The sequence below is a fragment of the Branchiostoma lanceolatum genome, chromosome 8 (genome assembly GCF_035083965.1).
Source record: "Branchiostoma lanceolatum isolate klBraLanc5 chromosome 8, klBraLanc5.hap2, whole genome shotgun sequence".
In the NCBI taxonomy this organism is placed as follows: domain Eukaryota; kingdom Metazoa; phylum Chordata; class Leptocardii; order Amphioxiformes; family Branchiostomatidae; genus Branchiostoma; species Branchiostoma lanceolatum.
This window is the reverse complement of record NC_089729.1, coordinates 6046431-6069141: the sequence shown is the minus strand read 5'-3', so window position 1 is coordinate 6069141 and position 22711 is coordinate 6046431. Positions and strand designations below refer to the sequence as shown.

The window sequence follows — 22711 nt, the reverse complement described above, 5'->3', positions numbered from 1 at the left end:
GTAGTTCCACTAGTGGTAAGCCTCATCCCAACCTGTGGTCAAGCACAAATAAACTAAATACTAGTTACGGTTTTCTTTGATAATGCAAACCAGTTGTTCTTGATAAATGATCCCAATGTCTGCTTGTTGACGTTGACATTTTATGGCCCATTTGCAGATCATTGAGGATCAGTTGGCGCCACAGAAAAGGAGACAAATGGTTTTACCTCACTTTTATTGTCGTCTTGTCTAGCTGATAACGGACACAGTAAGCACTAGAAAATGAGATTCAGATCATAAATAAACCACGCATCATAACAGTGTGGTTTGGCGGTCACACATACAGCCTTGTAAGCAGTAAAACTTAGGAAGGACGATTTGACGAGCTTGAAAGACGCATAGACACGCGGAACAGCAATTTCCATAATGGTGTTAGAAATGTATAAGGTATTGTCGCGAACTTCACGTGAACTGAAGAAAGGACAGCGTACACTGCGTTGCATAGCCCAAAATTACTTGCAAAATCTTGATGGAAAACATAATTGCTTTTAGTCATTTGTCGTGACTAACGATAGCATCATCCTTCAAAAGTTTGAAAGCAAGGAGCAAAAACGGTACCGGGTAGCCAGGGTTAGTTTGTCAAACACTAACGAAATGAGCTGCGAAGTCGGTTTCATGTCTTATGGTACTATGCAACAGAAGAGGCACAGATGCGGAGCTGAAGGACAGAAAATAGACAACGGCTACGAACACAGAGCGATAACGTACGATTCAAACGACTGTTCCTGGAAACGGGTCTGTCCTTTAACTTCGGGATTTAAGTAAAGGATGTCTGTTAAACTCACGACTGATTTGAAGCTATGTCTGTCCTTGGTGCTGAATAGTTGATTATTGATAACTATCTGCATATTCAATTGAAAACACCCCAGCGCTTGATGCCTTGCGTCGTTCCTGGTGCTTTCTATTCCGAGAATACTATAGAGGATGATGATACAGCCTCATCTGTCATTTCAACATGCTCAGACTCTCATTTACTCCGTCGAGAGTGCCAAGCGCGTTATATACACGGCACACGGCATCAAGGAAAAAAGCGACATCTATCGGCGTGTTAGAAAATGTCAGGAGCTAACATGATACAGTATATGTGAATACAGGTGGATGCAGATAACTTCCGCTTTCTTTTTGTGAATAATAGGTGTTCCATAAGAGCGCTATAGTGAATTGCATGCAAAAAGAACCCACACAAATTGATCATTGCATTTTTCCACTTTCCAAATTGCCAATTAACAGTTTTGTGACTGACCACTGCTGTGATCCTATCGAAAGCCATTATTCTCTCTGATATCCAATTGAATATTTGAAGTAAAGATGAAATACTAGTAGATGTAGGTTCCTTGCAATTGACTGGTGCATTATCGTTTGAGAGAAACATGATCGGATGCAATGTCGTCGTGAGCAATCGCCCCCTGCAATTCCTGAACAAATGCCTAGATGGCATAACTGAATAGTATTTTGACGTTTCTATCATTTCTCGATCACATCCGTTGGTGAAAATCACCATCTTTGGCGGAAACCACCCGCGTGGCCACACGGATGTCTTAATGACGTGTTATGAAGTAGCAATGAAAATGTAAAGAAATGTCGCACGGTTCTATTTTCTTCGGGATCAGAGTGAGTATCAATATCTGATAGTATTTCATGAACTTCGTACTTGTCTAACAGAAATCAAGACATGCATGTTTTACTACAGGTCTTGGACTATAAAACAGAACTGTGTATGTCACAATAAAAAGGTGTGATGGTTATTGTCATTAAGTAGCAAGGTTTTTTAAAGACGTGGCGTAACAACGGGAAAAAAACTTACAGTAGTGTAGATTTTTTATGAAGGGAGCTGGGAGCACGTCATCGGACGTGTTGAATGATAACTACAATAATCCTTTGCTGCAGTAATTCGTCGGAGTCGCCTTGCGGCGCTCTCGGCCAACCCTAACGTGATTTACCTTCACATTTACTATTCACGTCGCTTATAAACAAACACTTCACAGAAGTATATCAACATCTTGCTGCGTCATTTTTTTGATATGAAACCGAACCAATCGAGTATGAATCGCTTTCGTCGATCTGGCTCATATTGGCTAATCGTCGGTTGAATTGTTTACCTTTCATCATAAGACCGTTAGTTGATCAACGGTTCAAATGTTTGTTAGAAGCTTGTTTGCACACGTTGAAACCCTCTTTTGAATGTTGGAGTTACAAACAGACAGACGAATGACTTTGACGTGACCTCACATGTGACCCTGGATGACCCCGCGCCACCTGCAGTTCGATCATTAATATTTCACACACCCTTTCAGCGGATATAAATCAATAAGTAATCTTTTAACAGCTTCCTACAGGAAGAGCCTATACGGCTGACAACGCACTTACATTTACCAAACACCGCGATAAACAGGAAACGTACTAATCTCATATGTTTCCACGATAAAGCTCTCATCTGTCATAGAGCACATTTTGGTGTATACTTCTATATGCCTTTCAATCCATTAAAGTGGACTGACTCATACGCTAGTTTTCACCTTGCTGGCTTTAAATTTGACGAAGTTCAAGGTCTTTCAAACCAATTACGCAAATGCGAAACAACTTACTATCACCAACATGGGGCATACATTTTATCATCTATATCCTTTACGTTAATCATTGTTATTATATGAACGTCATTCGGAATTGACAGGTTATCTTTACGGTTTGCTTCCAACATAATTAAAAATTGAACAGGCTGCTGTAAATCTATCTGTGCTGTCTGATGGAAGCCTACTCCGATTCCGTCGCGTGTTTTCTCTGTTACATTACGAAATGGCACAGCTTTGCCAAGAGGATCGAGTGAGAGTTTTCATTTTACGATAATTTTACCTACCCCCAAAGAGTCATCTGAAGGTCAATGAAGCACTTCGGCAAACCGGAAATAGTGGCTTTAAGTTAATCCATACCGACGAGTAACACGAGTGTGACTATAAATGTTCACATTCACTACTGATGAAGAGGAGCGTCCATTCTCACACTGACCGTTAATTACGTTTCAGTGTAGTGACATTTAACTGTTGCACAATCTAAATCGCCTACAACCAGTAAATGTAACTTGCGAGGTTCCGAAAGCACGTTTGTGGACCATTTAGGACGTTAGATTTAAAGCATCCCAGACGTCTTGATAAGACGCATAGGGGTGGCGCCCATCTCCATTTCTGTAGCCCTTTGGCAAGTCACCAAAGCAGGGGGCTGGTCCACTGGTGATGTGTTTAACTACCATACTCTTCCCCACATGCTAAGTGTAGTAGCAATAATAGTAGCAGTAGTAGTAGTAGTCGTAGTAGTAGTAGACTGGTTTATTCGTCATCATCTAACAGACAGGCCCCATGGCAGCCGTTATAAGGCTGAATTGCGAGGCTAAGTACAGCATAGGTCATTGCGAGTTACACTGATTTCAGACAGGGATTAAAAGTTTTAAAGCAATGAATATCAGTTAAAATAATTGATAATCATTTACTCAGGGATTGACTCGGAACAAGCAGAGCTGGGAATATGTCATTACAATATTTTCTAGAGTTCGTTTAAAAGTCTGATGATGGCCGGAATGGCGCTTTTGGTGTAACGGTTAGTGCCAGGGGGTTGTCCATAGCGGGTCGAGTTCCGAATGATTTTACCGTGTTGTTGACCAGGTGTGAGGGGAAGCCAGGAGCGAAAAACGTGGGGACTGTTCTAGTTTAGCAGCAAAGTCGATGCATAACTGTTGTCTTTTAGTTGACAGCGCTAAGTGTGCTAAGCAGAGAAAGCAGTATGTACCATTTTTTCTTTGGTATGACTCGGCCGGGAATCGAACTCACATCTACGTGTGCAAGGCGAACACTCTACCCACTGCACTAGACCATTGCACCGGTTTAGGACGTGGTGTGTGAGAAATTACGCGGTCTACTGAATCACGCCGAAGATCAGAGCGAATGCGTGGCGACAAATCGCTCTGTAATCCCCGCTCCCGTACACAGGCTCGGACGCCCTTCTCTCAACCTTCCATTAGGAGGAGACACGCGATTCGCATTTAGAGGATGTGTACATTAGAGGCGGTCTCGGGGGATTCGTCAACACTAGAGTTCTACTGAGAGACAAGCGCTGTTAAAGGTCGTTTAGGGATCACACGGACACATCAGTTTACCTTATTGCTTATGACCTGATCGCTTGAACAAAGTCTAGAATATATGTACCGATATGTTAGATATTTCATAAAACGTCAGCAAAGATCGTTTAAAAATGTCTAAGAATTTACAAGAAATTACCCATACACATACAGCTGAGGTATTTGTATCACTCAGCAGAATAATCTAATGTTATAGCTAACACGTGGACAGATTTTAAAAGAACTTCATAAGACAAGAAGGACCTTGAACATGGCAGGATACAGACATCGATACCATGTATCAAGTTATCTTTGAATGCGTTTTTCCAGCAGATTTTCTTTACACTCAGCGTGGCAACCTTTGTCATGTGATGACCATGTGTCGGCGTTGTTAACTGTATGTAGAGCCTTAATAACATTCAGTTTTACGGAGGATCAAACAGCAGCGCCCTTAATGACCTTGGCCTCAGAGGGGGTGAAACGCACGAAGCACTAAGGTCCCAAAAATAGAACGGAAAAGTAAGTTATCGAATGAGCATTGGCCTCTGCTATGTAAAACTCTATAAAATAAAAGGAGAGTGAAAGGCATCTTGTCAACTCCTCTCGGTTATAAAGTGTCAAAATTTGTTCTTGTATTTGGTATTCTCCGGACATTGCCGATTGTCACGTCGGGACGAATGTCCGATATCTCGGCCGATACCGGGAGTCTGGCCATGTGGCCATCCCAAGAGAGACCACATCGGCGGAACAGTAAAAGTGTTAGTGTAAGCATTAATATGATTCCCTCCGACGATAACTCATATCGTCGACGCACAGCATATACGATAGAGCACACGAGGCTGAGGCGGCTTGAACGTGTGCTGATTCGACTTCTTGCGATACCTTACAGACACTGTGAGTTGTACTTGAGGTGATTATTAAAAAGGAAAATTTAAACATTAAATTGATGCGCCTGTATCTGGGTTCTTGATCGTCGTTGGTTTGATAATCCCATTTCTGGGTGCTAGAAACTGGAATGTATAATGGCTTCACATGTTTCCACGTGTTGTCTACTAGATGCTTCTACAGACGGTACAGCAGCTCAAGACAACAGTGATTCATGGCAATGCTGCTCGAGTAAGTTGAAAGGTGGGTCGAGAAGAACACCCCGTGGGACCCCATCACTAAGGTACGTTATGAGAAGCCGGACATTCACACAGGTTAACGTTATTGGAAATGAACGATGTGCAGTCCAGAATCAATTTCCCCTCGTCCCGAAAAACAGAGGTTAGGGTCATTATCAAACTTCAATTTTCCTCTCGACTAAACTCGATAATACGCAGAGCCGCTCACAAACTGGCATCGAGCGGACTGATGTTCGTAAAAGTCTTTACTGCTCTTCGCGAGCACGTGCGATAACCATATGTGCGTTATGACTGTTCCATTTTTACAATTGCAGGGTTAAGCACTTTAAGACGTTAAGACAACATGTATGTAGTGTCTTTTCAGATTCCAGGTACCTACAAAATCATGTTCACGAGTTGTGTAGTTTGCACGTCCCATATAAGGAGCAATTGTGAATATAGTCATATTGTGAATTATCAGTTATCTTTCATATTTGCTACACATGTCACCAGCAAATATGATACTTAAATGTTGAAACAAGTACCACTCCTCCATTGGCACGAGAACGTCGAGGAAAAGACACGCCAGAGAGTATAGGTTGCTACATACTAAGTCTGAGCTTTCTCCATGCGTTTGATGTATTGGATTTCCACATCAGCACCACGGACAGCGAGAAACGTGAAAAGTTGGCAGACTGACCACATGTGGCCCATAATTCCTCACGCCGGGTGACGTATGGCTGACCTTTGACCTGCCTGACATAAACTGAAGGTTATATAGTCTACCCCGTGCGTGTCGGAATACTTGCCAACAAATCCCGGCTGATTTATATGCACGCGTGGACTCGGAATTGATTTTTATCCAATGTGAGCGGTATGTCTTCCTCCAGTCAATAGCACAGGCTTACACTTCTGTCAATTCGCCGCGTTTTGTTGGAGACCTGGTAAGGGGCGCGATTGGGGTTGCCTACTATTCCTTCCATCGCTGAATAATATTTGTCGCATTTTCTTCCAAACCATAGCAACTGCAGACGCAATTGAAAATAGCCAGCGATTTTTACAGATCTAGAATTACACAGAAAATGCAAGATCAATTACCAATTTCATAAATGTGTCACTCGATTATCTGTCAGTTAACAATGGCAGTTAACAAATTGAATATTCAGACCTTCAAAATAACTGTTGAAAAAAGTATCTTCATCATCATAAGGTGGCCCTAAATTATTATTACATTATTAACACATTACATAGATCATCCATATTACCGGTTGGCCATGGGGGATGTGAGATCGTCGTAATAAAAAACATAGTTATTCTTATTTTTTCACATCAGTGAACCCAAAAAGTATACTTTTTGTTGAAAGTATGATGAGACCTTGGGACCTTGCCAAGCCAGCTGTGCTAGTTTGTAATTGCCCATGTATTCGTGTTGTTGAAGCGCTGGCGTGCCATAATCGTCCGGTGATTGTGCTACTATTTTTGTTGTTCAAGCGCCAGTGTTCTGTAATAAATTTGCTCTTTTTCCGAGCTGTACTAGCACTTCGGCACTGTATTTTTTTCCCTTCTGTTCTGTCAAAGGTTAATGTGAAAATGCTTCACTTGAAATGTGTATATTCAGTAATCTCCAAGCAGATGTTGAGTTTCCATCACAACATCTGCTTGGTGATTACCTATTCAGCACCGTGAGAGGAATATCCCCTCGGGCCAGTGTCTCTGGTACACATGTGCACAACTGTGTCTCTCAGAGCGAACGTCATGCCTGCGTGCTTCACAATTACGCGCCCGGCGGCACAACAAATTAGCAGCCGCTTCAACACTCAGGGACATCGTCTGTGCAGCTTCCGCCGTAAACGGCCCTAGCGGCAAATTGGAACTAGTTCTGAGGATGAGCCGACATTTCCCCGGCCTGAATACCGCCCTCCAAGTTCAATTTCAGGACGATGCCACTGCTACACCATCTGGCTATAAGGCATAGTGCTCGATGGTTACAAGAACGGCATTTCAAAAAGGCGCCTGTCAGTGATATTATTACGAACAAATAATATGATACACACTTGGTTTTAGTTGTGTGGAATATGTTTTCTGCTGCAACTGAACGCGATGACAATTGAAATTAATTTTTTTCATATTTTTTTGCAGTTTCTTCGCAGTTTAGAAGTACCCTATCTAATATTCTCAACCCAAGTTGCCATGAGTCATGTGCTTTTCGTCTGTAGTTCTTGTAATTTTCATGTCAAGATGAATGCAGTAGAACAATGCAACGACGTAGAACTGTTAATGTTATGAAGGGATGCGTGCGCAAATGTCTCTAACTCCATCGCGGCAGCTGTAATTGAATGTGGTTAAAGAGTATTTTCCTAGACTAGATAGCCATCAGTCCGACCCAGCACAGGGTGCCTCCACTCGTACGTATAGACATAGTCATGCGTCATTGGCGCGAAACCACGGTGATTAGCGGACGGATAAGGACGGTTCGGCCCCGGTAATTGAATTGCTATTGCCGTTTGGAGCAAACACGGCCCGCGGTGTTACATAATCAGGCAGGAAAACAGGGAAATGGGAGAATGTGGCCATTTGTACTGATAAGATGTCTGGAACCTTCACCTTATACCAACCACAAACTTCCATCGACAAACGGCGAAGTTGTGACTTTGTCAAATGTCTGTTTGTTTGTTTGTTTGTTTGTTTCTTTGTATGTTTGTATTGCATGCCCGGTAAACCACCTCATGGCGTAACACACCAGGTTTGTACTGAAGAGTGAACAGTACAAGCTGAATATGAGAATAGACATATTTGATTCACTCACACCACGAAGGTCCCCCTACTCTTTTCGATAAGTGTGGTGGGTTCAGTTTTACGTGCTCGAGGTGTGGCTCTCCTCAAACACTGGATGTCTAGTTTTACCACCACTGATGAAAGTGAATGGGGTGCGAATTATTTATCCAACTTCAAACATTAGAACAGAACAAGACCATCGTTTAATTCAAGTATATAGTAGCAGGAGTAGCATTGACCAATGACCCATTGTCACCGCTTCAGTCTTAAACAACTTTTGACTCTTCTATAACAGCCTTGGCAGTTGTGTTCCGGGTGCTGTCAACAACCCAAGTTCCTACAAGATGTCAAACAACTTTCACTTTTCAAGTCGATACTGAAGTTGGGTTTAATTACCCTTTGTAGTGCCAGGATAAGGAAGTAAAACCCAGACTGTTTTCTGCACTGTAATGTGCGTGGCTTGCTCAGGTATGACAAATTCATCATCACATTTTGGATATTAAAACTTTTACCCCGAATCAACACCGTTTCGTCACCCTAAACACTTGTTCAGCATAGTGTCCTCCCCGGGATGTCCGCTCAGCGGGTCGATACCGACGTCCTAGCGGTGACCTTGCCGTTGTGAGGCAAGCGGACACGCCGGCGTCAGCGCAGGAGGAATTGACGCAATATCATTACTAAATTTCAGAAAATCTTGAATGCAATTTCCCGCTTGTGCGCGCGCGGACCATCCGATTGGAACTCCCATATCCGGAATGTCGTTTCCAACTTATGAATATTTATGAGAACGCATCCCCTGCTCTGCTCCCAAGCTGTGAGGGATTCAGGGTATCAGCGGTCGGTGTAATGCATATCCCAATAGAGAATCGCCTTATAAAATCCATTCCTCGGCAGGCCAGTTCTGTCTAATGTTTTGCAGGGGAATGCCACGCTACGGGGGATGACGCGCAGAGGCAGCACCACCTTCCCCTCCGTACCCCTGCGGAGGACAGCGCGAGTTGGGCCGAGGGCAGGCGCTACCAGGCGCCGGTGATTATTGACGAGGAGGGATGGAAGCGGTATCGTTTTGTTCTCGCAACTCACCATGACTAAAAGGTCCAGAAGACATGGCCCGGCACCCATGACCAAAATTCGCCTCGACAACATCATCCTGACCAAGCAGAACCGAAACGACACATGCAGACGACTGCTCATCTTCGTCACCATGACAACCGTGGCCGTCACTCTGGGACAAGGATACACACAGTATAAGGAGTATGTGGACTATCACATCAGGTACCGGCTTCTTTGTTCCTGCTTCCATGGGGAGGGGAGGGGGGCTTGCCCACCACTCATAATCGATGTGTGTGAACTGTCAGTGCGGTGTCCTCTGTCTTGACCTTGCGGTCTTATTTAGCATTCACGGCATCGCCTGTTCCCGCCCCCGCACCACGCTCTCCCCTAAAATCTCAACACACACACTCCGTTCCCGGAAACACCGAGGGCAATTCCGTATTTTCAACCTCTCCGTCAAACGACGGCTCCTTCCTGCCCCCTACGCCAACCAATTCCGGAGTTTAACGATCAGGCAATTTGGACCTAAACTCCTCATTCCAAATCGTGCAGTGCAGCCCCGATATCACAGTACTGTACGTGACATTACTGTCCGATGGATGGTTTCCAGGCAACGTGTCGCCAACACTCCAGAAATGCACTCCTGGAACCGTTTAGGAGATATGATAACGACAGGATTCACTTTAAACTTGGCATAGCAACTGCACAGAAGTAACTTGTTGTTACAGGCACGATTGTCACTCACAAATCTATGCATGGTACGTATACATGACTGTATAGAATAGAAGCGGCATAGAATTCGGATTACTGTAGATATATCCATTGCAGTCAAAGTACACAACACGCCTACAGATTTGAACGAACTATAAATGCGTGAACCCAGCATTTTCAGCACAAGTTTAACACAATCTAGATATCGTCCAACAATTAAGACTGATGAACAATGTACTGTACATTTGCATTCCCGCTAACATGGACGGACGACAGTGTTGTCATTGTTGACAACCGATACTCGCCCTGTGCCCGGAGAAGTTCTTTACTTTGGCCGTTGGCCAGAGCCGCTGCTGGGCTCACTCTATTGACGGTTTTGTCTTGACATGCGAAGAGCAAATGTTGGAACGCGACGATCCCAACAAACTATGTATCGGCCTTGTATATCAGAACGCCCGCTGCGACTACCGTAGGGACGGATCTAAAATAAACCCCAAAACATGTTTTTACATCCCCTGCTCAAGGAACAGATTTGATTTGCCGGCTGCCAAGCTATCCGCTTGCAAAGTTGAATCTGTAGTAAGCTCGCTCCAGACCAAGAACACTGGTTGAAAGAGAGAGAAAAGGGAAGAAGCGAAGTTTAACTTCTTACAGTTATTAATATTATGTATAGGCGAATCATATAAAAGATTGCTTTGTCATTTCTGTGGTTTTGTGTGAAAGAGTCACAAGACTAACGCTTGTGATGGTTACCTCTAGGAATTGGATGGACGTCAAACTAGACCATCATTAGTCATAAAAAAACTTTGAAAGGTCACCCTGAAGTATCTTATTTCTGTCGCATTTCGCGATATACCCCGATATGGTTTGAATCCCCGCGACACTACTGCTACAGTGACTAGCAGATGAGACTTAACTTTCCGTTCATGCATCCGTTCGGTGGTACCCGGGCCTGTTCATCAATTTCAAGTCATAAAGTTCAGTATTTGGGACGGAAAAGGTGAATTTTGTTTTCAATTTCAAGTCATCAAGTTAAGAATTTGGGACGTCCCAGCAAGCAAATTTCCGTCCCGGGACGGAGGGACGGGTCCTGGAGACAGCCCTGAATTTGGAGGTCATTGAAAAAGTTGAACCCGTACATACTAGTATACATTAGTCATTTTAGATGTCGTAAGTTACCACATTCTTGATATTTCACCGTAATTGTCCTTCTGCTTTATCACGATGACCTGTACTTAGCTTGTAAGAGCATAAACGTACAACAAAGGTCTTTCATTCATTCACCTATTATAAGGGACGCACCTCATCTTAAAAACAGATGAAAAACATCTTTAAGCTGACAAAGCTGTCATGTGTTGATTTCATCATTCAGCAAAAAAGTTGTTTGAAGATCTACGAACAGACAGGAATACTCCATGGTACTAGTGTTGGTATCCGGTCATTAAAGCTGACGACCAAATGTCTTTTAGCGGCATATGATGAGTGATAGAACAGGAAGACGACTTGTAGTTATGTGCACGAGGATTTGTGGTCAACACATCCCCCTCTTCATTTAAAGAGCGGATAAATCTCAGTAATTATTGAATTATGAATATTTGAGATTTGAATATCAGTCTATATGTGATACTAATGGTAATGGCCATATAAATGAAACCGGATGTCGCGGATGCAATCAAGATAAAACAATTTACGTCAATAGAGCTCTCTCACGACGTAATAAAACATTAAAGACGGTATTCAGCATTCACCTTTCATGTAAAACGTGTATTTTTCCTATTGCGTGCTAGCAAGAACAATTAGCGTCGTGATATCAAATCGCGTTATCGGGTAAACACAGCTGAAAATCTCTGCAAATTGTGTAGCCATGAAAGGAATTGGAACAGGATAAAAATAGCCAAAGCGAGACTTGCCTTATTCTATCATGTTTCATTACGGGACGGCGTTATTCCCCTGACGAGGAGAATAAAAGCGTGATAAATGTGGTTACGTCAGAATCAGTATTCCTAACGTTGTGTGTGTCACGCCAGAAAGGCCACACAATAGAATTAATATCGACTCGACATCTGCAGAAATGTACGGGCGGTGCTATCGTTCACTCAGGTCTCGGGATTTAGTTGTTTGTACAAATAAAACTAAAGCTTTTCCTCTAAGGTATCTTTCAACTGGCAAAGGTGCGTGGTCCGGTATAGGCACTAGAACCAAAGGGTTGAGAGAGAATAAAATTCAACTTGAAAGGTTCGTTAAGAGGCGCTAGGCACATCATCAAAAAATTGTATGCAGAATTACCTCAGGAAAGAGGTACATAGACTAATATGACGAATGCACAAAACTTGCGAAGTGCCAAAGCCATTAGATACTACTCTTCATGTATACCTTTTGAGAATCAGTAGGGTTGTATTTTTACGTGAATGTATTTTCCACTGTCTTCGATTTGACGTGGGGAAAGGTTGGAAGTAACTCACATGGCACGGGGGGTACATTACCCTTTTTATCATTCCCCGGTGTTTCAAACCGACACTCTGAGATAAAGATGACATTGAAACGTCGCCGTCAACCTACGGCTTCCATCCCTACTCAGTACAATAGGAAAGCCGTCTGTAGACTAGTCTGCCAGGTGCCTGGCAAGCTAAACATTAATCTTTAATGCTGCTGGTAGCTAGAATACACTGTACAGATGTCCTTTATGGAATTCATTCTGCAGTTTTACGAGATTTCCGGTAGGTTCGATATGCACATGTAGATGCTTTTGATAGTTTGAAAAGGACTAATCCTATGACATAACAGCAAAACGTAGAGTAGGGCATGTCATTTTTCCTTTCTTTTCTAATGTGCCCCTTTCCATTGATAGCAATCGATAAGCCACGTGCTCATACTGACAACACACGTGCACGTCATTCAGAAATGATAAATAGAAGGATTTGCGACGACAAGCTCCTGATAGAAAAAACACACGCTATTTTAACATCTGGCACTGATCTAAAAGAGAGGTTGTCTCGTTTTGATTCGTTTCATTGTACTGTCGCCAGTGTACGTTCGAAAGGTCTATCGTTGGAATGAGACCTGTATCCAGGTCTCCGATAAATTCTTGATGCCTGTCTCGGTGAAAGAACCCATAATTATCATACAAAAAATGGCAGTATATCATTACGACGTTTGCCTCTCATTCCGGGACTCGGTAACAAAAAGCACCACCATTACAGCGTAATTACACGTATGAAGCTGTTCGATGTTGATGGATTATGGGTTGCATGTCCTCTGAATGAAAACCCCATTCCCCGGACAGGAATGATGAATCAGTGCTCACTGCGACATGGGGGAACGGCGCCAAGGACTCAGGACTCGGAACAGACACCGGCTTTCAAAACTGTTACACTATGTAGTCTCCTCTGATGTTATGGTACACATGGACATGGTGTAAATCCATCATGGCCAGCATTCATGTCCGTTCCGATAGTCGGTGCGTGGTAGTAGAGAAAATATGAGCGGGCCTGAAACCAAGCAGGATGGCACCCAGGCTGAATTGAATATAGACACGGGACAGCTAAATATCAGTCCATATACCCGAAATGCACACTATTAAACATGAAGAAGAACTTTATTGCACGACAATTGTACATGGTACAAAGTATGGCAAGAATCCGTAAACATAATACAAAGTAGAAGTATAGAATAAAACCTAATTAATGATACAATACAGTAAGGGCTAGCATACATTTTGATATAGCATCCTAATCACTAATACAATACAATAAGGGCTAGAATGCATTTTGATATAGCGTAACAGTTATGATCGAGTTGGTTTAATCATTAGTTTCGGTATTTTTCCTAATGTGAAAGCAGTCGTTAAGATATTTATCTATTTTCGTATTGTGGGGATTGTTGCATTTAGATATATACTCAAAACGGTCGAGAGTATCGATACTCTTAAAATTTGTACTTGTTTTGAGAAATGTGAATAACTTATTACGTAAAACATCAAATCTAGAGCATTCCATGACAAAGTGAAATTCATCTTCAATTTTCATTGGACAATATGAGCAAAACCTTTGGTCAGGGGCTACATTGTTAAAAGTGACAGAGGTTTTGATTGAGAAATGTGCTAGATATGCACCAGCTAGCGTAGTTTAAGCTATTTCAGATTTGGGTTCAGAATGTAGTTGACTGTTTTGGTCACATCAACACATTTGACATCCTATACATACTTTCAAGTTAGGGTCCCCCCCCCCCCAACACACACAGACACACACCTTCTTCACGAATATATTGTAGTTGTACATAATGGCAAAGTGCTGTATGATCCCGGGTAGCCAGTTTGCCATTAGTAACGTTTACGTATTATTAATGACACGTACATATAATCTAAGTGGCAAATGTTTATTCATTAGTTTATTGTATTTATGGTTGTTTGTTTGTAATTTCATTTAACCCATAGAACTCCACTAAATCATCATGTTAAAACGAATGCACCTTCAAATTCAATGTCTATATATACGTTGTGTTTTTACAGTTGTGACAAAAATGACAATAATTGATTGCAAAGCTCAAAATACCCATCTCCATCCTGCAATTTACAGAAAAATGGATTTAAGATTAAGCAAGTAAAATGTTAGAAGTTGCACTTTTTCAAGCTTAAAATTCAGCTAAGTAGCAAGAGTGCAAACGCCAAAGTCTCCAGTAGCTTGCAAAGGGAGAGTTGAGAGTTGTCATTGGCAATTCTTGTTTTTGTGCGTTCCGTAAGAGCACAGTTTGATAAGAAGACGGTTTTGAACGTTAAATAAAAATCACAGCAGGGCAAAACGATGACCTGGGCATTTGCAATAAGTTTTTTTTTTTCTCTCAAATTTCTGAATATGTAACTTGTAATAAAAGAAAATGAGTGTTTCGAGCCCTGGTTTGTGATATTGGCAGGAGGAAATGCCGCCTACAAAGCGAACTAAGCGCTGATTAGGGTAAAATCGATAGGCACTGATTAATACATGACCATTTTCTGGTTCAGCCGGCCCGATTGACCCAGGAGCGGCTTCGGCAGGGCGGAGGGAGGCACACGCTGATGCCCAGGAAATCATATCTACGTATGAAGTGGGACTTTGAAACGTATGATTGGTTCCTACGTTTGGAACACTGTCGCACAAATGTTAAAACGACGGCGTTACGACTGGTCAGGGCATTACGTGAATCATACATGTGCTCGTAAAGCGGAACGGCGAGCCTCTGCGCAGCCCTGCATAGCGGCGGCCCAATTCCGATACGCATATGAGGAGCAGATGGTAGGCTATCAAGTTCGCCGATAAATATGCGCGATGCGTCTGTTTGTCTGTTGTGCGTGTTGTAAACCGTGGAGAGATGATCTCACTGAGACAAAAGGCAACTCAGAGGGGTTCAACCCCTATTACGTGACAAAACGACATTTTGACAAGAAACAAGAATTCAATGGAATATGCGATTTTCCCCCAAGGACCCCCTCGGGCCTCTCATGATCAGGTACCGGTAGCCAGGCCGAAACCTGCGGGCACTATATACCTCCCTCCCGGGCCCCCAGGGCATCTTACGTATGTGTCCCAAAGTCTTACTAAGTACGTGGTGAGTTCGAATGACAAATATTGGAAAAGCATGGTGGACGACCTGTCAAAATTTCAAAAACCTTTTTTTTTCATATTGAAAACGAGCTAATGTAAGAGCGACAGTAAAAAAATTCCCGGTTCTAGATCTTTTAGAACTAAATTCAATAACCCCTAAGGCTCCAACTACCCACCCCCAACAATTTATCCAGCATTCCTCAACTCTAAGTAGTCACTGTGACTTAATAAAGAAAAGTACACCAAGCACTGTTCAAAGTTGCCCCCCCCCCCCCTTAAACAACTGTCCGTCATAGAGGTTTGATTTACAACGGCCCCGTACAGTCTTATCCTGTAATCACGCATTTTCCCGCTCTTTCTGACGGGAACTCCCGCCGCCCTCCCCTGTCTATCGTGCCCTTGATCAGGGACGTAATCCATTATGGCGTCTCGTTAAGATACTGCCCAACAAGCGGAAGAGCCCGGATGATAACTGCTTTTATCTTCTGCCGAACATCCCGCTAGCGTGGTCCGTGTCCGCGGCGCGAACCAACCCAGCATTTCGTCCTTTCGTTTTCAACCCTGCGTTCTTCAGGCCCAACCTTGGCTGTTTCTCTACCGTTTTGCGAAAACACAGAAAAAACCGGGTCAACCCTGTACTATCATAGCATCATGGAGTATGGGAGAATAATAGTGCATGTACATTGAAACTCCCTAAACACACAAGTATTGCACTTTATTAAAGATGTATGACCGAACGCCCGTCTGGCTTGATCAAAAAAGAAGAACAATTGGCGCCGACATTTTACTATTATTCGTCCGTTATGAAGATTTTCCCTGAACTGCAATCCTAGCACATCCACCATACCCCATGAAATAGTGTATAGGATTACATGCTTGATTGCCCCGTCCTGTTTATATGCATGGTAAAATTGATGTTGGATTATCTAATCTAACTACAGTCGATCAGTCTTAATCATTGCTACATAATGGAACTTAATATTAAAAAGATTGATGGCAAACTCGTCAGAGCCTGATGCAGAGGTACGTGCAGTATTTTGTGTAGATGCGGAATTGGAAATAAAGCAGCCAGTAATTTTGGACGTTTAGGCCTACTCCGACCTTTTTTCATATCGCTTTTATGCAATCTCAATTCAAAGAACGAACGTAATATTTCTAGGTCGGAAGAGAAACCGAACTTCAGTTGTGTGTCGCATTGTTACTATTAGCGTACATGAGGTTTTTTTAAAATACTGATTCTAACACGGGGTAGGATCTAGTTGCCAGTGTAGACTGGAGCTATATATTGCAATGCGCAGCTGTCTACACGACGCAGTTGTTTGCTGAAGAGTGTTGACAAGTCGCAGTTGGTAGCTAGATTCCTTACTCTGACTCAGGTCATGAGCAAATATGATGGAAAAGTCACGTAATTAATAATTGTCCTGGTCCTGGCTTGAACATCACTTGACTAATGGGTCTAACGAAACAGACCTTCGTTTCCGTTTGAGCTGCAAACACACAATGCGAGGGAACCACTGTGACATATTTGTAACACAGTTTGGCCTTATGACAGATTTATCAAAAACGCAATTCACTCAAGAAAGCTCTTTCAAACCGCTCTGCTTTTGACAATCTGTACTCGATGGAAGCGCCCAGCTCAGCACTGGCTGTTTTCAATGATATCTAACTTTGTATTGTATTGTATTTAGTTTATTTTTTTGCAAGAACAACACTTGATATGGTGAAAGAATGTTCCATTCCCAACATTTAGGATGTATGAAAAATCAATGAAATGATAACTTTGAAGCAGAAAAGGGTAATGCTATGATGATATCTAAATTTTGAAACAGATCTAGAACGCTCTTAGTCGTTGATCGCCTTATCAGCCGAGGATTCTCGGACTCCATTGATCAATGCTTGTTTTTTTATGCACGTGAATGTTGTATTTGTCTTGAGTTCCGTCTGCAGACGATTTTGCATGCTGATGGTTGTGTGTACGTGTGTGCTCATGCAGCATGTGCTTCTCTGTGGTCAGGAACACCATGTACGGCACCAAGGCCCTCCTCACCACCGGGAACTGGACCTACCCCTCCCTCCCCACAGAAGAGCCGTGGAACTTCGACGAGGAGGCCGCATCGACCTTCAGGTGTGCCTGAATTTTACCGCCTCTTCTGATTAGCTATTAAAGGTATTCAGGGCATTTCATGAGGCTTGAAACTTGAATAAAGAAACTCCAATGTCTAGTCATTCCTACACATAGTAAGTTCCAATAACACAATACCATTACATATCGACATCAAAGGAGCAAAGAGATAAAACCAAGCCCTAATAGACTGTCCATCACAATTAGCGGTTCGACCAATGAGAGAGTGACTGCATGTCCGTCAAATATTTGCTTTTTTATGTTTTGATTTTGCATTTCTACGTTTTGACGGAGGTGGGCGGGGCTATGGTATCGGTGTATTTACACTAGGCGCGTGAAACTAAAAGATCACCATGTAGCTTATTTTTGTGCCGCTTTTGAGCACTTTTGGTAAGAAATCCGCACGCAAATGTGGTAAACAGTGGAATCACATGTCAATTTCATATAGATTAAAGCAACTAGAATATATCCTGTTTTTAAGCCTCATAAAATGCTCTGGGTGCCTTTAAATGTGTTGAAGCTAGGATTTTCATTTATAACGATTTTGTTGTTGCGATAAAAAAACATACTATTTTGTTTTCATGGACAAATGTCACGACAAAATATTAATTCATATACTGTATTATACAGGGAAGAGTTGGAACAGGAGTGTCACATCAAGCGGGACATCTCTCTCACCAAGAGCTCGGCCAAAGTGGGGAAGAAGATCGTGTATGACGTCGAACCGCAGCACTACGTCACGTTGGCTGGACCAATGTACGTGCTGCTGCCCGAAACGTCACCGTTCGATGGGAAATTCTACAATACATGCGCAGTAGTTGGGAATGGAGGTATACTCAGGTAAGTGCAATATTAGAGGGCATACTACACTGTAGTATCATTGTCTGGTTGGTTGGTTGGTTGGTTGGTTGGTTGGTTGGTTGGTTGGTTGGTTGGTTGGTTGGTTGGTTGGTTGGTTGAGTGACGGCCGTGTGTGGTAAATCGCTGACCAACCAGCTTAGGCATCCAATAGACTAGTACTGGGCAAGCACTCTAGAGCTGTTTTGAAATGAAGATATCCCATGACGATTTTAGTGTCCTAAAAAAGTTTGAATCTGTGTAAGAAGATAACGTCAGCTATATTAATTTTCATACGTCAATCGGTCAATGTCACGTGCATGTAGTGTCGTACAATTGATGATGAAATAGATAATGTAACGAGCGTTTTGTTTCATCTCAGGGATAGCAGATGCGGAAGCGAAATCGACACTGCTGACTTCGTCTTCCGCTGTAACCTCGCGCCGATCTCGCGATACCACGAGGACGTGGGGACCCGTACGAACTTCACTACCATGAACCCTAGCGTTCTCAAGACGTACTACAACCGTGTCAACTCTGAAAACAGCAGAAAAAGGTTCATCAACCGACTGGAGGAAATAGGGGACGGTTTTCTGTGGATCCCCGCCTTCGTGTCGAAGATGGGCGAGCGGGAAGTGAACTTGTTGAATTCCATTCTCATGGGAGAGAGGTTAAACGGACTGCCTTTGCAGCCATTGTATCCGACAAAGGAGGTCACCAGGGCAATCTTCAAGTAAGTCGCTTTAAGACAACATCTTACGAAAGTAGACGTTAATCCGTTACATTGACATCTGGATTCATATTGTGAAAAGAAGCACTTTTTGCTACACGGTTACATAAAGGAAAGTTTAGAATCATATCATTGCAATATCCGATTAAACGTTTGTCAGCATAACTAGACCAGATGCGTGTTTCAATTCTGCCGGCTTAACTGTTATGATGTATCGCCCAAGGGTACGCGCATTACGCTCTAAATGTCCAGACGATTTTGCACACGTTTAATAAAGTCATCAAACAATGTAAACACACCTGTTCATGTCTCACAGGTTCTGGAACACTCGCAAGCTGGAAGTGCCTCGCCTCACGACTGGCCTATGCATGTACACCATCGCAGCCTCTGTGTGCCGCCAGGTGGCGCTTTACGGTTTCTACCCCTCCAACCACGACAGAGAGGGCAACCGCCTGCCTTACCACTACTACGAGAGGAGGAGCCGCTACAACTTTGAACAAGGGCCACACAAGATGTACAACGAGTATAAAGCACTGAAGTCGCTACATGACAAGGGGCTCGTTAGATTGCGAGAACGCTGCAAGCCTCTCCCTTCCTACGTCTATGCAATGCGAAATAACCCCCGTTACAGGGATCATGATCGGAGGGGTCGATAGGGGACTTGGTGACTAAAGAAAAAAGTCGCCCGATGATAACACAGTACATCCGGTATGTTCACGCAATGTTAACTCCCTTGGCCACACCTTACCCAACAGATTGTCGCCTAGTTTTTCCTTGATTATAAAAGTGTTAGGTATATACAACCCTTGTTATTTCTGAGCAGCGTTTACCCTATCAGTGAACTGTAGCATTTCAATACGAAGTCGGTGAACATTCCGCATGTGCAGTGGTTATACAGTCGTCATGGTCGCGCTGTGCTCAACTCTTTCCAGTTATCCTCCCACTACATCCATACCATAAGGAAAACCACATGGACCTGTCACCTGTTATACCTACCCTCGTGATGTTGTTCATCATAGCCAATGAAGTCTTGAGTACCCAGAAAATGTGTACTACCTACCCAAGTGTCATCACACAAAATGTCCTTCCACCAATATCGCAGTTATTTAGATCCTCTTTCCCGTGTCTTCCACAACTCTAGACTTAGGTTTAGAATATGCTGCTTCTGTAACAATAGTGTATATTGTACACCCAGTCGTGTGTCATGGACTGTATCACAATGAGGCCCACAATGATGCAAAATTGCTAGTGATATGACATCGTAACTAAATTCTTCCAGCAATGTCCAGGCGACTGAAGTAGTGACCTCTCTCTCACGGGGATGGATACACGGGTAGTGTTCAACGTCGGCATGATGTTCTCTACTTTAAACACGACGGACTAGGATAACTATATATAACGGCAGGCCCAGACAGGCAGGCTAAGAAGAATTGGTACCACATACAAGGTTACGCCACTTCTAATTGAAGTGTTTTACCGGTTTTAGATACCTTTTGAGAAGAGACCTACCGGTATTATTACTCAGGTGATGCGCTTTCCGTTGCCGTCGATAGGAGGCAGTTGACTTTGGGCTCTTGCATCACATCTGCTGCTGTCACAACTTCAAAGTCCTGAAATATTTCAAACTCATTCACACATTGCAAATAGATTAGAGTGTGCAATGGGAAGCCCACACATTTTGCAAATAGCTGCATATTAGTAGATCCGTAGCTTCGTAAGATCCATGCGTTGTTTGAAAGAAAAGAACGCCTGTTTACAAAGGTGGATATACCTTCTGATGTGTATGCATACATGGAAGTAGGCGTCATCAGAAACAGCAGTTTACTAGTTGATAAGAAAAACTTCCTCATGAAACGTCTGAGCCACAAACACACGTAAGTCACGTAGCTCTATGCAACTCCCATAAGATTGCCTTGAAAATCTTGTACTTGTTAAGTTGCTAGTCAGGTTTTCAAAATCTACAACATACCATTCATTCTTGACTTGCAAACATGTTCAAGACACTGCTTGCTGTAGAGATGTAAAATACAGAAGGGTTTTCAAGAACAGTAGTAGGAACTTACTACTAGATTTAGGGATGCTTGGAGCTCAGAGAGCTGTTCTGCATGTCCCATAGCCCTCATGGCACTGCTGGACGAAATGCAAATGAATACCCACTCTTGTAGGTTCAAGCCGGGTACTTTTCCTAGCTTCCTTCGTGGACGCCGTTCTTTCCCAGGTCGTCCTGGTGTCGCAAACCTTCAGCGTAATCCGCAAACAAGTATCAATACTAGTGATCAGAAAGTCCGAGGCATGGTGTGAAGGCACTGTACCAAATTTTAGCAAGTGACTGGAGACAAAAGATGAGCCGTTGGTACCCACAGAGTGTTAAGAAAGAGCGTATGATGTCGCAGCGCTAAAGACATAAACTACATTCAACCATCATTTTCGTCTCTAGCGTTGGTCAAATAGATGCTGTCGAGGCATCGTTGGAAAAGAGGGTAGCCATAGAAAGTAAAGCCTAGAAAACAGCGCTGCTGGTAGGTAGAATCCTACATGTATCTTACCTCAACGGGTAGTTAGACCACTGTATGACCAAGAAGATATGCAGTCCGTAAGAATGCCAAGTAGCAATCTTAGATTTAAGCGTACAAATCAAATGTGATGCTAAGATAGGTGGAGTGCTTAGGACTTGTCTTATAATTAATTACTACCACGTCTTATTTTGATGAAAAGAATACATAGTTTTCTCAGTATACTTAGGCCTCGTTACTGTAAAGGCTTGAATCGTGGTACTTTTAATGGTGATTTACGAGAAAATTCCTCTACACAAAAAAAATACTCAATTTCTAGTAACATTCATAGCAGATAATAGAGCATAGAAAGTTCATGATTGTGTTGTGTATGTTTTTTGGTGTAAGAAATAAATGGTGCAATTGAATCTAGATGCAACTTGTGTAGATTTTAGCTAAGGTAATTAGTTAATAGGCAATACAATAATGTCAACAAAGAAGCTAATAAACACAATCTACCTGGTGTGATGTAATGTGGATGTTGTATCTGTACCTGTATCTGTATATAAATTTATAAGCCGTTGTAACCGCTTTTCGGAGTAACACACACGGTTCGTAGGCACACAGCGACAGCTGGTTGTATGGTATTCGTATAACTATACATGTAGGTGACAAATTGAACCAGGACTAAGCAAAACGCCATCAGAACAGGTAACTTCCACCACAGACAGGTTAAACACACAAAAATGTTAATCATTCTAAACATGTGGAGTACCGACTGGAGGGTCTATGCCGAGAGCAGACCAGCCTGGCGAGCCCTATGCATGTCTGCAGCCGCCATGCATCAGACACTGATGCCTGCGAACGATTGATTGATGTGGAAGGAACGTCCCTACTGAACAAGTCATTCAGCACCAAGGACAGGACTAACAATCGTCAGCACCGTGTACGATACGTGCAGGAATCAAAAGATAATTCAAGAGTAAGGCCATACCATCTTAATTTGCTGGTCTCCTCTTCTATTTTTCATATTTTTGGAGTTATCGCCGACCGTGAACTAACTAAAACCAAGCCCGTAAAATCACCGTGTCCGCTAATCTGCCTGGGCGGGCGTGCATCACTACCAGTACCGTAGAGATACCGGGAAGCTCTCGATGGTATGCATGGT

General features: G+C 42.9%; 1 protein-coding gene across 2 annotated transcripts; it reads left to right on the top strand.

Moving 5' to 3' along the window:
• The first annotated feature begins 8799 nt into the window (after positions 1-8799).
• On the top strand, positions 8800-22066 carry LOC136440297 (CMP-N-acetylneuraminate-poly-alpha-2,8-sialyltransferase-like). 2 transcript variants are annotated; one of them, XM_066436246.1, is made up of 5 exons: positions 8800-9297; positions 17356-17487; positions 18115-18324; positions 18704-19054; positions 19368-22066. In XM_066436246.1, the coding sequence occupies exons 1-5, from the start codon at positions 9107-9109 to the stop codon at positions 19705-19707; spliced, it is 1224 nt and encodes a 407-aa protein (XP_066292343.1). In that variant the 5' UTR covers positions 8800-9106; the 3' UTR covers positions 19708-22066. The 2 variants fall into 2 exon arrangements, with proteins under 2 accessions (XP_066292343.1, XP_066292345.1); XM_066436248.1 differs by having other exon boundaries at positions 8803-9297; positions 17377-17487.
• The last annotated feature ends 645 nt before the right edge of the window (positions 22067-22711 follow it).

What these genes read in the sequence shown, in the direction of transcription:
- LOC136440297 (XM_066436246.1), top strand. Translation starts at nt 9,107, where the DNA reads ATGACTAAAAGGTCCAGAAGACATGGCCCGGCACCCATGACCAAAATT. An exon ending in GGGAATGGAGGTATACTCAG is followed by an intron (nt 18,325 to 18,703) that starts GTAAGTGCAATA and finishes GTTTCATCTCAG; the next exon opens with GGATAGCAGATGCGGAAGCG. An exon ending in GTCACCAGGGCAATCTTCAA is followed by an intron (nt 19,055 to 19,367) that starts GTAAGTCGCTTT and finishes CATGTCTCACAG; the next exon opens with GTTCTGGAACACTCGCAAGC.